Source organism: Gnatocerus cornutus, chromosome 2 (assembly GCF_029298725.1).
Source record: "Gnatocerus cornutus isolate USDA-ARS CGAHR chromosome 2, icGnaCorn1.1, whole genome shotgun sequence".
NCBI classification, from domain to species: domain Eukaryota; kingdom Metazoa; phylum Arthropoda; class Insecta; order Coleoptera; family Tenebrionidae; genus Gnatocerus; species Gnatocerus cornutus.
In genome coordinates this window covers 4,528,094-4,543,611 of record NC_142234.1, presented here as the reverse complement: position 1 = coordinate 4,543,611, position 15,518 = coordinate 4,528,094, and the positions used below count along the sequence as shown (strand labels likewise).

Below are 15,518 nucleotides of genomic sequence, written 5' to 3'. Positions count from 1 at the left end.
AATTAGCTTTCCCAAACACTGTAAAGCAATCTCATAACTTTGCAAGTTTGCAAGAAAATGTGAAAAAAATAAATTTTAGTCCGGTACAATTATTTAGAAAAATATTTTTCAAGAATATCTATGAATCCTGACCTGGAGTAAACGGACTTTAGATTCGGAATTAGAAGATCATTTCATTATAGAAGTAACTTTTTCATTTACCAGTACAATTTTTTTTTCCAAAAACCAAGACTAAGAGATACAAATTTTGTTTGTTTTGGATAAACCAAAAACCCAAAAGTATTTATCAACCCTGTAACTCTAGAAATTTTAACGCTACATCAATCAAATTTGGATAGTTTACTAATTTAGTTTAGCTGATTAATTGTGTCAAATTGCAAAATTATAAACCAAAAGCGACACAGTTTTGAATGTTTTTTTTGGAGGAATTAGTTACAAGCGTGTAAACTGATTATTTTAGCACTAAATCAATCAAATTTGGAGAGGTTATTTAATTAGAATTGCTCATTAACCGTGTTAAATTGCAATATTATAGACAAGAAAAAAAATTGGGTTTTTCAATTTTTTATTTAGAGCATGAACTAACGACTTTTAGAAATTATTGTTTATAACTATGGTAACTTTAATGCCATGGTGGTTGATGAAGCAAAACGGGCTTAAATTAGAATTTAAAATCAACAGAAATAAATTCTATACTTACCTTCTCCAGTACAAAGTTTCTATAAAACTTATTGACTAGTTTTATTACCGCGCTTATCATCTTGAAACTACTGAAAATATTTTCAAAATTTTGAGTTATAAGCCATTTCACGCAGAATTGACAATATTTCGACAATAGATGAATCTTCTTTTATTGTTTTTTAAAACATTATCAAACAAACCGAAAAAACAGTCGAAAAATAGTTACACTCACTAAATTAACAAAATAAATATTTATAAATTAATAAATTACTACAAAATAGATTTTTTTCAGGTGCTCTCTGCTATCGCCACTTATCTCATCGTAACCGTCCAATTCTTCGACGAAGGTAAGCACACGCAAACGACAAATCCACAATTCAAAGATTATTTTCAGCGAGACTAGAATCCATGGTTTCTGCCAACTGCTCATCTTCACTACCAAAATAAACACTACTAAAAAAATGTATTCTAATAAATACCAATTCATACCTTTCCACTGTCAATTGTTGGATCAATTCAAAATTCTCATCTAATCCGACAAAGAACGTCGGCACGGGTTTATTTCTTCCTTTCACTTTTATTTTCCCCCTGTAATGACACACGTACCCAAAACTCTGAATAATTTCAGCTGTGTGTTGTAAAACTTGAATATTATCGACTAATCCTGTCGTATCCATTCGAGAGGCCATATTTACAGGGTCGCCCCAAATATCGTACAAAGGTTTTCTCGAGCCCACGACACCGGCAAGTATACTTCCGTGTGAAATTCCTATTCTTAACTTCATTTCTTGCTGGAATTCTTTGTTCAACATTTGCAGTTTCTTCATTAAACTTGCGGCGAACTTGAGTAAGGAAATCACCGCGTGGTGTGGCGAATCTTTTCGGATGCTTTCACTGTATCCCAGACCTGGGGCCAGTCCGCAAGCCGCCATGTACGTCCATTTGGCGATTTTGATTTTTTCGATGGGAATGCGCCCTTCATTGTTTTCTACAATTAACTGACAAAAATACGTAACTATGGTTTTTACGAGACACTGGACTACTCATACCATGTCAAACTCGCTGATGATGTTGCCCATGATTTTCAGGAAACCCGGTCCCATTTCCTCCACCGAAAAGTTTGTTATTGAAGCAAACATGATAGCGGCGTCGTCGTAATGTTCGTTGTACACTTCATCGGAAGAGTGTCGGTTGACATTTAAGTAGAGTTCAGCTGGAAGCCAAGAAATTGAGTTAACTAAAGACGTGGTAACTTAGGAAAGACGTACCAACATGTTTTGGTAGAATATTCGTCAGCAAAACATAATTGACTTGTTGTAAGTCGTTGGCTTGTTCTTCTTTCTCCACCAAATTCTTGTACCACAGATGGTCGATCCTGTTCATGTACTCCGTTTGTCTGTCAACGAGGTGAAGAGTGATAGTTAAAAAAAATATGCTCATGATGTGAGAAATTTGAGGCGGCAAAGCGTAGTTGAAGGTCTGACTATCCTAAAGAACGAGAATCAATTGTGGATTTTCTTGTGGTTGTTTTCTTACCCCATAGAATTGCCCACTAAAATTAAGTATACAAAAAGCGTACACTCCGGTAATTATTGTTGCGTAGGTAAGTTTCAACCACATGTACATTCGGAGAAAAAGAAAAGTCATGATGATGGCCAAAGCAAAAGTCTCTGTCATGTGCTGGAACAAAAAGTCCGCATTGATTCAGCCGTTGAATCTTGATAAAAACTGGTAGTTTTGTAGATTTCGAGTTCTTTTTTGCAAATTTAAGTCAGAAAACAGCGAGAAATCGTCGTTTAGCATCTAAATAAGCGGACTTTTCTAAGAATTTTGATGATTTCGTGAAGATTTCAGCCGTTTTCTCGCGATTCAGCCGTTGAATCTTGATAAAAACTGGTGGTTTTGTCAATTTCGAGCTTTTCTTTGCGAATTTAAGTCAGAAAACATCGAGAGTCAGCGAGAAACTGTCGTTTAGCATCGAAATAAGCGGATTTCTGATGATTTCGTGCAGATTTCAGCCGTTTTCCGCTGAATCTTGATAAAAACTGGTGGTTTTGTAGATTTCGAGCTCTTCTTTGCGAATTTAAGCCAGGAAACAACGAAATCAGCGAAAAATCGTCGTTTAGCATCGAAATAAGCGGATTTCTCTACGAATTTTGAAGATTTCGTGCAGATTTCAGCCGTTTGTTCGCGATTCAGCCGTTGAATCTTGATAAAAACTGGTGGTTTTGTAGATTTCGAGCTCTTCTTTGCGAATTTAAGCCAGTAAACAGCGAAAATCAGCGAGAAATCGTCGTTTAGCATCGAAATAAGCGGATTTCTCAAATAATTTTGATAATTTCGTGCAGATTTCAGCCGTTTTCTTGCGATTCAGCCGTTGAATCTTGATAAAAACTGGTAGTTTTGTAGATTTAGAGCTCTTCTTTGCGAATTTAAGCCAGAAAACAGCGAGAAATCGTCGTTTAGCATCGAAATAAGCGGATTTCTCTAAGAATTTTGATGATTTCCTGCAGATTTCTGCTGTTTTCTCGCGATTTAGCCGTTGAATCTTCATAAAAACTGATGATTTTGTAGATTTCGAGCTCTTCTTTGCGAATTTAAGCCAGTAAACAGCGAAAATCAGCGAGAAATCGTCGTTTAGCATCGAAATAAGCGGATTTCTGTAAGAATTTTGATAATTTCGTGCAGATTTCAGCCGTTTTCTTGCGATTCAGCCGTTGAATCTTGATAAAAACTGGTAGTTTTGTAGATTTCGAACTCTTCTTTGCGAATTTAAGCCAGAAAACAGCAAAAAATCGTCGTTTAGCATCGAAATAAACGGATTTCTCTAAAAATTTTTATGATTTCTTGCAGATTTCAGCCGTTTTCTCGCGATTCAGCCGTTGAATCTTGATAAAAACTGGCGGTTTTGTAGATTTGGAGCTCTTCTTTGCAAATTTAAGCCAAAAAACAGCGAGAAATCGTCGTTTAGCATCGAAATAAGCGGATTTCGCTAAGAATTTTGATGATTTCGTGCAGATTTCTGCTGTTTTCACGCGATTTAGCCGTTGAATCTTCATAAAAACTGATGGTTTTGTAGATTTCGAGCTCTTCTTTGCGAATTTAAGCCAGTAAACAGCGAAAATCAGCGAGAAATCGTCGTTTAGCATCGAAATAAGCGGATTTCTCTAAGAATTTTGATGATTTCGTGCAGATTTCAGCCGTTTTCTCGCGATTCAGCCGTTGAATCTTGATGCAGACTTTACCAAAACTTACCCATGGAATAACGCAGTGAGTTTGTGTAGCCTCCGTTCCATTTACTCCTAGCTGCGTTATCAAGATAACAAAATTTTTTTTCACGACTGGACCAACCTCTAAACTTTGTTCAGATAGCCCGGATTCGTAGCAATCTAGCTGGAGGCAAAAGGGTAAAACTCGAATATTTCAGTTCGTTTTACTTACCCATTCGGTAAGAACAGTCAGGCTCGAAAGAACATACACGGCCGTGTAGATGATAAACCTCATTATGGAATTTGTTGTTATTAATTTGGAAGTTTTCCAGAAGAAAGAAACAATGGGGTTATTCGGAACATGGTTTGTTGTCTTGGCAATGTATTTGGTCCAGATGTAATGCGTCCATGACAGAGGTAGAAGAAAAAATATGATTGTTCCTTGGGTCACATAAAAGGACCAAGTTGGTATATCCCATCTACGAAAAAATTTCGAAAAAATGATGCGAGAAATTTTTCTACTTACGTTGAGAGAGTCAAATTTTCTACAATGTATACGAGCAGCAGTAGCAACACTTCACTGATAAGATAGTATTTAAATAAAGGGTCTGGCATTTGGATAAACTTTTTCTCGTTGTTCAGATCTTTGAATATCAATAAAATTCGGTACATATCACTGACTTTAAACCATTGCCTGCAACAATTGGTAAGTTTCAACTTCTTTCTTGTGATCTACTTACTCAAATTTGGACAACAACATGTTCTCTATTGTTTCTTCCAACTCCTTATTCGTCTCCTCCAATCTTTCGTGGTACCGTTTGATGTTATTGTTCATGAAAGCTGTTCTCCTCTTTCGATCGTTTGGAGTCAATCTTCTATCGTTAGAAAAAAGCATATTACCACTTAGTCGTCTTTGAAAGTTCCCCAAGTTTGTATTCCCACTGATTCTTCTTTCATTTGTAGTGGGTACGGTATAACGCTTCGACGTCAAATCCTTTCTAGTATCTTTCTCTATGATAATTCCGTTCTCTTGGTGGTTACTAATCAAAGAATAAGTGCGTGTTTCTGACGATCTCTTAAGTTCGTTTGGACTAGTACTGGAACGTTTCATGTACTTTGATGAGCGTTTAGCGTTTTCAGGACCATTTGGCGAAGGGTTTAGTACTTGCATGGAAGGCTCTATAAGGTACGTGTTTGCTCCATTGACGCATTTGGATGAAGAAGAGAGGTTGTACTGCTTTCTTAAAAGAACTTTAGTTTGCGGAGTTATGTGCACCATTCTAGAAACAAGAGATTGCTAAGGACTCAATAAAAAAAAAATCTTACCCTGGGATTCCTTCGGTTTCCATCTTGTTAGCAATGTCTACGTCGGTAGACCAAATATCGTACTGCCACTTTATGCTTCCTATAATTCCGCAACTGATTTTACCACTATGGACGCCTATTCTCATGTTGATCTCCAAGTTCTTCCGGATTCTGTGGGAAAAACAGTGTGAAAACTCGCCGAAAACTACTTTTTCCGACGACCACTATAAAATATGCCACATTTCATATATTTTTCTCGTAGTGAAAATTTAAAATTGCAAACAATTTTAGCGCAAAGACTAACGAAGCGCATACCCGTGTGCAATGAAAAATTTGAGATCTCTGATTGGCCGACAGCTGTGTGTTTTTATATTGCACACAGGTTGACACAGATCAACAACACAACGGCCTAATTATTTTGTCCGCGGCTAGGTGCTCAGTCGAATGACATTTTAAGTTTTAACTTGACCAGAGACAACTTGACGCACCATTATTAGCAAGTGGAAAAGCGTAAACCATAAACTTTAATTAAAAAAGTAAATATTAACTCTGCGATTTTTGTGGTCGTCGGAAAAATATCGTATACAACACATGTTGAAAATTCGATTTCACACTCGTTTGCTTAAGCCACTCGCCTACGGCTAGTGGCTCAATTCTGCAAAACTCATGTGAAATCTTCCATTTTTAACACTTGTTATACAATATACTAATTCCTACGACCTCATATTATAGTGGCGTTTTTCACACTGTTAAATGACTCCGAAAGTTGAAGTTTTCGTACATCCATTTCCGAAAGTAAAAGTCACTAGTGCGATATGAATATATCCGCACAGACCTGTCAAAATTGACAGTTATTTTGAAATACAAATGCAACTCTTGAATTTTTGTCTCAAAGATGTAAACAATTCAGTGTAAAACAACATGCATAATGATAAAAATGAATTAATTTTTATTAATTATAATTTCAAAATCCCAAGAAAACATAACCAAAATACTCTCAAATAGAGTTTGCTACATGAAAATTAAGATATAAAGATACTAAAACTTCGTGCAGTTTCAGCACTTTTTTTTTCATTTCATTGCTGCGCTAAATTGGCAGAGAATGCATTTAACACGTCAAAGTAGACAATAAGGGCCCGATTTCATGTTGGCTTGCGACATTGCAAATCAGAGTTGCGTCTCAGCAACCCCAATTAAACAGCAACTGCGTCAACGCTACTTTCGCCACTGACTTGAAATAAATTGCGTTTTCGATAATATGATAATGTTCAGAAATGTATAAAAAATTTACTGTACCGACATGATTTTGAAAACTACTTTGATAAAATAGCGTTTTTTCTTCTCAAATTTTAAACATGATTTGCATTTAAGGTTTAAAATAAAAATGGAGATGTCATAAAAAAATTTAATTAGCGAGTGTTTTCTCAAAAACTCAAAAATCGATAAATATTCCAATTCTTAAGTGTCGCCAAACTAACACTATTAAAAAACAAATTTTTGCATTCGATTCTGGAGCTTGATCAACCGTAACGTATGCAAATTTGCAAATTTTTATCTTCAAATTAAACACGAACTTGGGGGTGTTTATAAGTGTTAACAAGAAATTATTAAAAAGTCAAGATCGATTAAGTATATTTGAACTTTTTTGTCAAACGTCCTTTCAAAAATTCTAAATAGCAGCAAATTATTCTGAAATTCTTAGAAAGGATTACAGTTGATCCGTTTAGTGGAAATTGGATTACCTGTGTTTAGCCTAACCTAATGACTTTACTTTGACTGTTACCGACTGCCGCTGTTTGGCAAATTTTTTTTACTAGGTTCTGCAACACTGATAAACACCCCCAAAATCGTGTTTAATTTAAAAAATAAAAATTTGCAAATTTGCATACGCTTACGGTTGATTATGTTCCAAAATCGGATGCAAAATTAGTTTTTTATCAGTATTAGTTTGGCGTCGTGACACCTAAGAATTAAAATATTTATCAATTTTGGAGTTTTTAAGAAAACACTCGGTAATTTAAATTCTTTATGACATAACTGAACAAAAATTTCTGTTTTTATTCTAAACCTGCAAATCATGTTTAAAATTTGAGAAAAAAAAACGCTGTTTTATAAAATCATGTCGGCACAGTAAATTTTTTGTAGTAAAAAAGTTTTTATACATTTCTCAACATATTCAATCATATTAATCTCTTGCAGTTCCAAGTGTTATCTTGTTATCAAATTTACCGTAAATTATTAACTTACTATAAAATTCCTCTACTTAACAATTAATACAAGTGAAGTAACTCTTTTTTTATCTTTATAGTTTTATTATTGTCCACTTTGAGGTGTTAAATGCATTCTCTGCCAATTTAGCTCAGCAATCAAATGAAAAAAAAGTGCTGAAACTGCACGAAGTTGTGGTATCTTTATATCTTAATTTTTACATAGCAAACTATATTTGAGAGTATTTTGGTTATATTTTCTTGGGATTTTGAAATCATAATTTATAAAAATTAAAAAATTGTTTAAAAATTTGCGTTTTTGAGTGCAAATACCACGCATTTTCACTTCAACTGACCACATACCTTTCGGATTATCTTCTACCCCTGTAACTATGCGGTAAATATTTGGGGAAATCAATTTGCCAATTTTCTCCAAGATACCACGTTTGCCAGAGCAAAAGAACTCGACGTTGGAAACCAAGGATTTTATTTTGCCGAGCGGGCGGGTAAAATATCGGAAAGGTTCAATCTATCGGTAAGTTTAATAATATTAAACATATTTTAATTTATTCACTTTTTCCATTTCAATATTCATTTTTTTTATTTCTAGGAAACGACGTTGAAGAGGTGAAGAGGTGGATTGCAAGGGCCCAAAATAACCTCGAAGCCTTATTTTAATTTGTTTCATTTAATTTTTGCTTACAATAAAGTTGAATTTTTTTCTTTGTTTCCTTTAACTTGTGACTTTTTTATTGTTTGGGTAGACGCAATAGTTGAGGGATAGAAAGGTTTTGGGCGTACAAATTTACAACGGGGTAATTTCGAAGCGCCATTTCTCTTGTGATCCGAAAGTGGTGTGGTATTAGACACTGTTTGCAGTGTCCACTCCCAACTTTTCAACAGCAATAAAAATTTTTTTTTTTCAAACCCCACAAAATTGCTAAACGACACATGAATTTTCCTAAGACGAAAGTTGTAAATTTTACCTGGAAACCAAATTTGAAACTGTATAAATTAAATCGATATTATGACTCGATAATACTCCAAGCTATTTTTGGACGATTAAAATTACAGTAGTCTCCCGGTATCCGCGGGGGTTCGGGTCCAAGCCTGACCGCTGATAAGGAAGAGGTCTGAGTGAAAATTTCCTTTTTATTGCTTTTCGTGTAAAAGTGATAAGATTCCAAAGTTGACCAATCAAAACTCGAAAAATAATTAAAGATCTGACTGCAAACATAGTGGTTTGGTTTTGACAAAAAACGAGAATGCCAAACAACTGTCACATTAGTCAATGGCGGCATAAATGTAGGGGAACGCAGGGTAATGGGAGCGATAGTAATACAAGGAAAAGTAGGCACATTTGCGCGATCGAAAGCACTCGGTCGCTTCCGTCAACCATCGTTAAACTTCGCCCGATGAACACGAGTCGTTAGCGCCATCCGTTAAGTCACGAAGAAGGGTTGTGTGTTTTTCGCTACATGCTTATAAAAAACTGCCGATTGCCAGCGCCAAGCTTAGCATGAAGTTATATTCTATATTTATTTTTTATTTGTGTTACAAATAGTTCATCGCATTAATAACTAAGATCTCATTTAAAGTATGTTTAGTTGAATTTTCAGGCCAGAGTAAATATTATGGCCCAATTTCCCAAAAAACGTTAAGTGGGCTCTCATTACCCGCTTGTGTCGGGTAATGGGAGCGATAGACTTTTTTTGTAAAATCGTTATTGGTCCTTAACCTATGACTGTAATTTATTATATTTGTGATTAAAATATACTTAAATAATGAATGTAAGAGTTCCTAATTAAAAATTATAAGAATGTTAACAAATGTTGTTTTTATCAACATTTTCCCTTAGTAGGCTCCCATTACCCTGGTTTCCCCTACTTGATGCTGAATATTTAATTCGAAAAATATATCGTATACGAAATTATAAAACCATTCAAATTGTCCTTTGTTCCGATCTAGACTAAGATATAAACGCTGTAACAAGAAATGATTAACTGTAATCTCAGGACCATTGCGAAACTATTCAGCACACACTTTGACAGATCTGTCAGGTACGCCTATGTCACAAAATATCAGGTGTGACATGTGTGTGATTTTTCTTGTTTTGAAATTTTTCAAATATCCAAACTCTGACGTGATTGTTTACTTTTACGTTCTTCCACAGCTTACAAGAAATGCTACAGAAAAAAATTCTTCGAGATTTTAATTACTACCACTTTCATAATATTGCTGCTACAGTTTGGTGCTTTACTTACCAAACATCCTGTATAATATGAATTATAATGGGTATAAGTTTGTGAATTTTATGTATGATTCAAGGTTTAGGGATTAGTCATTTTGTGGTCACCCCCAAAATTGTCTTTAATTTAAAAGAAAAAATTTTAAAATTAAAAATTAAAGAAAAATGTTATTTTATTAAGTTAATTTTCAAATTCATAACGTCAAGGTTTGAAACTATGGGTGCGATTTTGTTTCTTAAAACGATAAATAAATCGGCAGTGATAAAATTTAGCCGTCTTTGTCTTTTGCATTTGAAATTTGTATTTTTTTTCTTGTCACTTATCATTTCATCTAGCAATACGTTCGCGTCAAAATTGACCTTCATACAAATGAATCAAGTGACTTGTGAAAATTTGGTGTAAACGTAGTTTCTCACTCACTGCCCGTCATTATTTTAAAAAGTAACTTGATAAACCAGCGTTTTTTTCTCTGATTTTAAACACAATTTGCATTAAATTTTAAGTAAAAACAGATATTTTTGTCACAATTATTTTGAAAAAAATTGAAATCCGCAAAAACTCAAAAATCGCTAAAAATTACACTTCATAGGCGTCGCGACGCCAATCGAACCGTGGTAAAAACAAATTTTTGCGTTAGGTTGTGGAACTTGATCAACCATAAGCGTATGCAATATTGCAAATTTTTATCTTTCAAGTTAAGGGGGTGACCGTAATTTGCGCATCCTGTATTTATAAAATATAAAATTTCTGTACTCGATTCCAACAGCTTGTCTGTGCTATGGTCAGATGGTTGGGTCCCAAAATAATGTAATCTGTGGTAATGAGGGTACAATCGTAAATCTACCCTCAAGACGTAAGTCGTAAATCATATTTCGATGCGAGATTCAAAAACGTGTAATCGTTCTGGGAAGATAACTAAATCATTTTTTATGTAATTTAAGAATTTTTTTTATCAATGTCATCACAAGTTTATTCTCTACAATTTGGTCGAAGAAAAAACTTGATATTTTGAACAGGTTCTATTTTATGGAATGGTCTGAAAATTCCGAATTATTAAACTATTATAACTTGCCGAATTTTTTTTTTAATTATTTTTTTGTTTCGGCCAATCGTTACAGAATTGTATTACAAACAGATAAGTTTTTGAACGAAATTGATACCTATGAAACTAAGTCTGAAAACTTCCCAGAACTTTACATGGGATTCCCCATAAGAAAAAAACGTTGAACATGGCCTTAACAACAAAGCTTTACGAACACCACCCGCTGAGAGTTTACTGCACATCGTTACGACCCATTCCGCCCATGAGCTCAATACATTTGCTGCTGACCGTACGAAAACGTCGTGAGGTCGTAGAAAAATGACATTTAGAATAGATAAGATATGAACTTGTCGAAACTTATGGTTTCTTCCTGATGATAAAAGGTCGTAGGAAAAATGGTGTACACAATTCGTCGGAAAGTGTCTTTCTTGCACTCGTGTAATATCTGCACTCGCCTGGCGCTTCGTGCATCTACATTCACACTCGTGCGAAATTGGTCACTTTTCGCACTAGTTATGTAAATATCTATTTCAGTTTACCTAATGTCATCTATAATTGATATCATCTTCAAACCGAGATCTACACAAGCTTCCGCGTGGTTAGGAGCTGGATCAGGTGGTAAACCTGCCACGCAGTAGTAGCAGTCACCCAAGAATTTGATTCTCAACACTTTTAGCTTCTGTAAAATAATAAATATGAACGATAGCAACATTGAAAAAACAGAACTTACCGCAGACGCCTCGTCGAATCTCCCAAACAACTCATTCAAGACTTCCAAAAGCTCCACCACCTCTAACTGAGTGGTCATCGCCGTATAATTGACGATATCAGCGAAGAGAATCGTTACATGTGGATACTCTTCGACGTATAGATCCCTAGAAAAAAACCATGTAGTTATTGTCTTGTTAGTTCGTATGTTTACTCAAATGGCTTCTTTTTGATAATATCTTCGCTATTTTTCTCGTTATCTCGAATAAACTCCATCAGCGTCGTCCGAACTTTCGATATAATATGCTGAGGAATGATACTTGACATGAGATGATTCTCTTGTTCTTCTTCGAATTTGAGTTGATGAGTGGACTCGACGCACGCTCTCCTGTCCAAGAAACTCCTTCTGATAACAATCTCGTTCATGTATCGAAAATACAGTCCTAAACAGTTGATCGAGGCTAAGTAAATCGTATCAGAACCGACCTGGAAAAACGAATTAGAAAAATATCCAGGAAAAGTGAATTTTCTTACTCGTTGGTACAGCCGATCTGTATTTTCGTACGTCACTAGAATCAACGTAACGAGATGGAAAATGGAGACGAAGAGCCCCAAGACCAAAGCGACAAGATCGTTGTGAATATTCAATAAAATGTAGTTGGAAATTATTAAATATGTCGTGTATGCTGGTCTCAAGTTCCCGAAACGCTCTCTTTTGCTATAGTAGTAAGGGATGAAGAAATTCATGAAAAATGTCACTGCAAATGCGCTTCCTGCGAGGATTTTCAAGAGCCATGGATGTTGTTTCACAAATGTGTCGGTTATAAATAAAAGAATGATGGTGACTAGTGAGATTAAACCGTAGAGAATGAGATCTGGAACAACTTCATAAGGATTCTGCGAAAATAAAATGACTTAGAGTTGGTTGATGACAGGTGGAGGTACTCACCGTTGCAGCTAATAAAATGATAAAATGGGCTGTTATAAGTATGATTTGGAGTGATAAGAACTGAGAGAAGTAGCCGTGGCTGATTCTTTGAGTGTATCTGTTGAAGAGTGTGTGTAGTTTCAAGCATTCAAACTGATCCTGAAAAATTGAATAAATAATGTTCTTAAATAAATCTTAAATAATCAAATAAATTCTTGCTTACGAGTTTAGACTGTTTGCAATAAATATTGCTATTTTCTGTCGCAACAGTCTTTTGCAATTTCAGACCCGTTTACACTGGCAACAATACATCATAGTTACTATTTACTCTACCAGATAGCAAAATTGTAGAGCGATAAACTCAAATTTCTCAAATTTTTGAAATGTTTATTTTGAAGTTTAAACAAAAATTTTCGACATCCTCCAGTAAAATTTGTAATTTCGGTAATTTTAGAGCTGCAGCTACGAAATCTGGAGAATTTACCATTTGTGACTCGTGTCAAGGAAGGAGATCAAATTTTAGAAATGTTGAATGACATTTATTTGTGCATGATTTAATTAGCAAAGAAATCGATCCAATAAACAACAGTTTTGGACATCCAGCCAATGAATGATAATAAATTACATTCGAATTGGTTGCTCGGATGCGTTTTTTATTATAAAAACTTCTTTGATAAAGAGAATGCCAGCCAACAGCACAATTTTTTTTGTGGTTTTAATCCGATTTCAATCACATTCTTCATTTTGTTGTGAGAAATCAGTATCAAATATAAATTTCTAAAAAGGGCTTCTTGGTCTAAGTAGAAAGTTTGCAATTCGCCACGATTAATAAGCATGTTAAAAGTAGCGACCATGGCAACAGAATTTTTTAGATCTTCAAAATTTACATTAATAAAAGCAAAGTGTATATCGAATCTAAGCACCAACAATAAATAAAAAATAAGAAAGAATTCACAGCACCAAGTAATTCAATAGAGCGCAAAACAACAACGAAATTTTTTTGGATATTTTTTATGATCTGAAAAGTGTTGAAATAGTCTATAAAAGCACCAAAATTACTGAATTTCTTAAATGTCAACAAAACTTTGCTCAACAAGGAGATCTCATAATTCTCAATATTGAACTTAGTTTAGTATCTTGGGCAACGTGGCTAGATCTAAATGTGCTCGAATTTCGGCTACTATAGTAGTGCTAAATTTTATAATAAAATTGATCGTGTTGAGTTTAAGAGTAGATATAACGAAGAGAAATTTAAAAAAAAATAAGACAAATTGCCACAAAAATTTTGATATTTATTTCTGTTCTTTTAGTAGACGCCTTTAACATTCAACAGATGTAAATTTTCTTCATAATGAGAAATGAAGGTTTTTACATCGAGACTGGACTCGCAGGACTGACTTGCATCCATATCGAAATCATTTGGAATGTTGCGCGAACTTGAGCAAGATAAAAAATGCTTGAAAACGCTGGAAAAAGAATCGCTCGCCTTTATACCAGTAAATAAACTGTTAATTTCTATATTATTGCAATGCCATTTTAAAAAATCTTTATTGTTTAGAAAAAAAATGTTAGATTTTTTTTAATCCTATATTTTTTTTTGTTCTTTTTGTTGCTTGTTGTTATTGAAATATTAATTCCTCTGAATCTTTTAAATCTTTTTGATTCTTTACACTTATTTTGCATTGACTCATACGATTCTGTTTTTTGTTTTTTAGTTAGATTCTCTAGATTTTTAAAATTCATCTGGTACAATTTTGATTTTTTAAATTATGTATTATTTGTTGTTTTTGCTTCTTTGCAATGCTTTTAGAACTTTTGAGTTCTTTGCGCATTTTAGATTCAATATTTTCTCTAATTTTTTTTAAATGTTCCCGAGGTCACGAAAACCTTAAAATTTCAGTAAACCGAATGCGTAGAATTTGAAATTTGCTATTTGAAAAACAATAATTTTGATAACATTTAGAATTCCGTGATAACGTATCGGAGGGACAGGTTAATTGGTTACTCATAGTTTGAACTTTGTTGTACCAAGCGTGAGCAATAATTATCTTATGTAAGCAAATATAAGATTAACAGAAAAAAACACGTAACTAGTAATATCAAAATTATCAGAATTAACTTTCTAGTTGCAAAAAAAAGTGCTCACTTTTAAGTATGAAAGTCTCCATCTTCTTTCATTGGTGGATTCTTGGTATTGAATACGTGCAGATGTCAATCGTTTTTCTTTAGGAAACTCATCCTCTTGATCAATTTCGATGTTCATGGCTAAGGGAAATGTTATTCTAGGTAGTACTGAAAAAAAATGTTTTTTTATGTATGCATTTATGTAAACTACTTAAAAATAATTAAGAAAATAGACAGACAATATAAATCTATTTATTACTGACAATAAATAAATAATATCGCTTCCTTTTCTTTGTTCAAATACATAATTTAGTGTCTATAAAAATTTATGGATATAATAACAGTATTTGTTGATATCGCTATTCGAGAACCAAAAGATAAAAATCGTATCTTTTCTATGAAACAATTCAGTGAAAACTGGTCAGGTTAGTTAGGTAAATGCGATCATCGCTGCAGAATACGAAGAATTATTAAATTAATTAGAAATAAACCAGATAAAAAAACTGGACGATCTTTTTTCTAAATCGGTGCTCGACTGAAAACGAGTTTCGTAAAAAATTCTGTCAACCATTCGCGTTGCGAAAGATACAAAAACAAATCCAACGGAAATTGATAACGTAAATAAAAATTATAGTTTTACAGAAAAACACATAAACAGGGTTAAGGGATAACAGAGCTATTATTTATTATTATCGATAATAAACAGCAAACACAAACAAAAATTGAAACAAATTAAAAATATTACGAAATTCTAGAAAAGTGGAGTTTTAATTAATTTTTTTTCACATTCCAGTATAAACGAATTAACACTTTGGTGACATGATGAAGCAAATATAAAACATGAACATGTCAGGCACTTCATAAACTAACCAATTTGCAAAAAGATCAGTCCTAGACGACAATCATCATCTTCAACTTACTTGAAATTGAATCTCGTCTTTGCACATTAGAAAATCACTAAAAGAAGCACAAATCTTCATGTTTCACCAATTTTTTGAGTCACGTTCACTACACTTATCATTCATTACAAATCATCGAACGAATTTTTAGTACAAATCATCTCTG

The 15,518-nt window shown here is 33.9% G+C and overlaps 2 protein-coding genes across 3 annotated transcripts in view; one reads left to right on the top strand and one right to left on the bottom strand.

Moving 5' to 3' along the window:
- The window catches only part of LOC148178219 (uncharacterized), a 16,443-nt gene extending 15,269 nt beyond the window's left edge, over nucleotides 1-1,174 (top strand). The window contains exons 4-5 of the mRNA XM_088031206.1: nucleotides 974-1,028; nucleotides 1,076-1,174. Of these exons, the coding sequence (XP_087887332.1) occupies nucleotides 974-1,028; nucleotides 1,076-1,128 (108 nt within the window). The 3' untranslated portion in view covers nucleotides 1,129-1,174. The remainder of the gene's footprint in view (nucleotides 1-973; nucleotides 1,029-1,075) is intronic.
- LOC148178218 (adenylate cyclase type 2-like) lies at nucleotides 835-15,518 on the bottom strand. 2 transcript variants are annotated; one of them, XM_088031200.1, is made up of 17 exons: nucleotides 15,374-15,518; nucleotides 14,476-14,621; nucleotides 12,351-12,488; nucleotides 11,936-12,298; nucleotides 11,616-11,887; nucleotides 11,424-11,568; nucleotides 11,233-11,372; nucleotides 5,217-5,366; nucleotides 4,631-5,170; nucleotides 4,417-4,584; nucleotides 4,123-4,369; nucleotides 3,937-4,074; nucleotides 2,218-2,361; nucleotides 1,950-2,169; nucleotides 1,731-1,894; nucleotides 1,171-1,679; nucleotides 835-1,116 (listed from the first exon to the last, which is right to left on the bottom strand). In XM_088031200.1, exons 2-17 carry the CDS (start codon nucleotides 14,590-14,592, stop codon nucleotides 1,059-1,061), a joined length of 3,513 nt encoding a protein of 1,170 aa, XP_087887326.1. In that variant the 5' UTR covers nucleotides 14,593-14,621; nucleotides 15,374-15,518; the 3' UTR covers nucleotides 835-1,058. The 2 variants fall into 2 exon arrangements, with proteins under 2 accessions (XP_087887326.1, XP_087887327.1); XM_088031201.1 differs by having other exon boundaries at nucleotides 835-1,111.

What these genes read in the sequence shown, in the direction of transcription:
- LOC148178218 (XM_088031200.1), bottom strand. Translation starts at nt 14,592, where the DNA reads ATGAACATCGAAATTGATCAAGAGGATGAGTTTCCTAAAGAAAAACGA. An exon ending in ATCAAAAAGAAGCCATTTGA is followed by an intron (nt 11,569 to 11,615) that starts GTAAACATACGA and finishes GTTTTTTTCTAG; the next exon opens with GGATCTATACGTCGAAGAGT. An exon ending in CAACAATTGACAGTGGAAAG is followed by an intron (nt 1,117 to 1,170) that starts GTATGAATTGGT and finishes TTATTTTGGTAG; the next exon opens with TGAAGATGAGCAGTTGGCAG.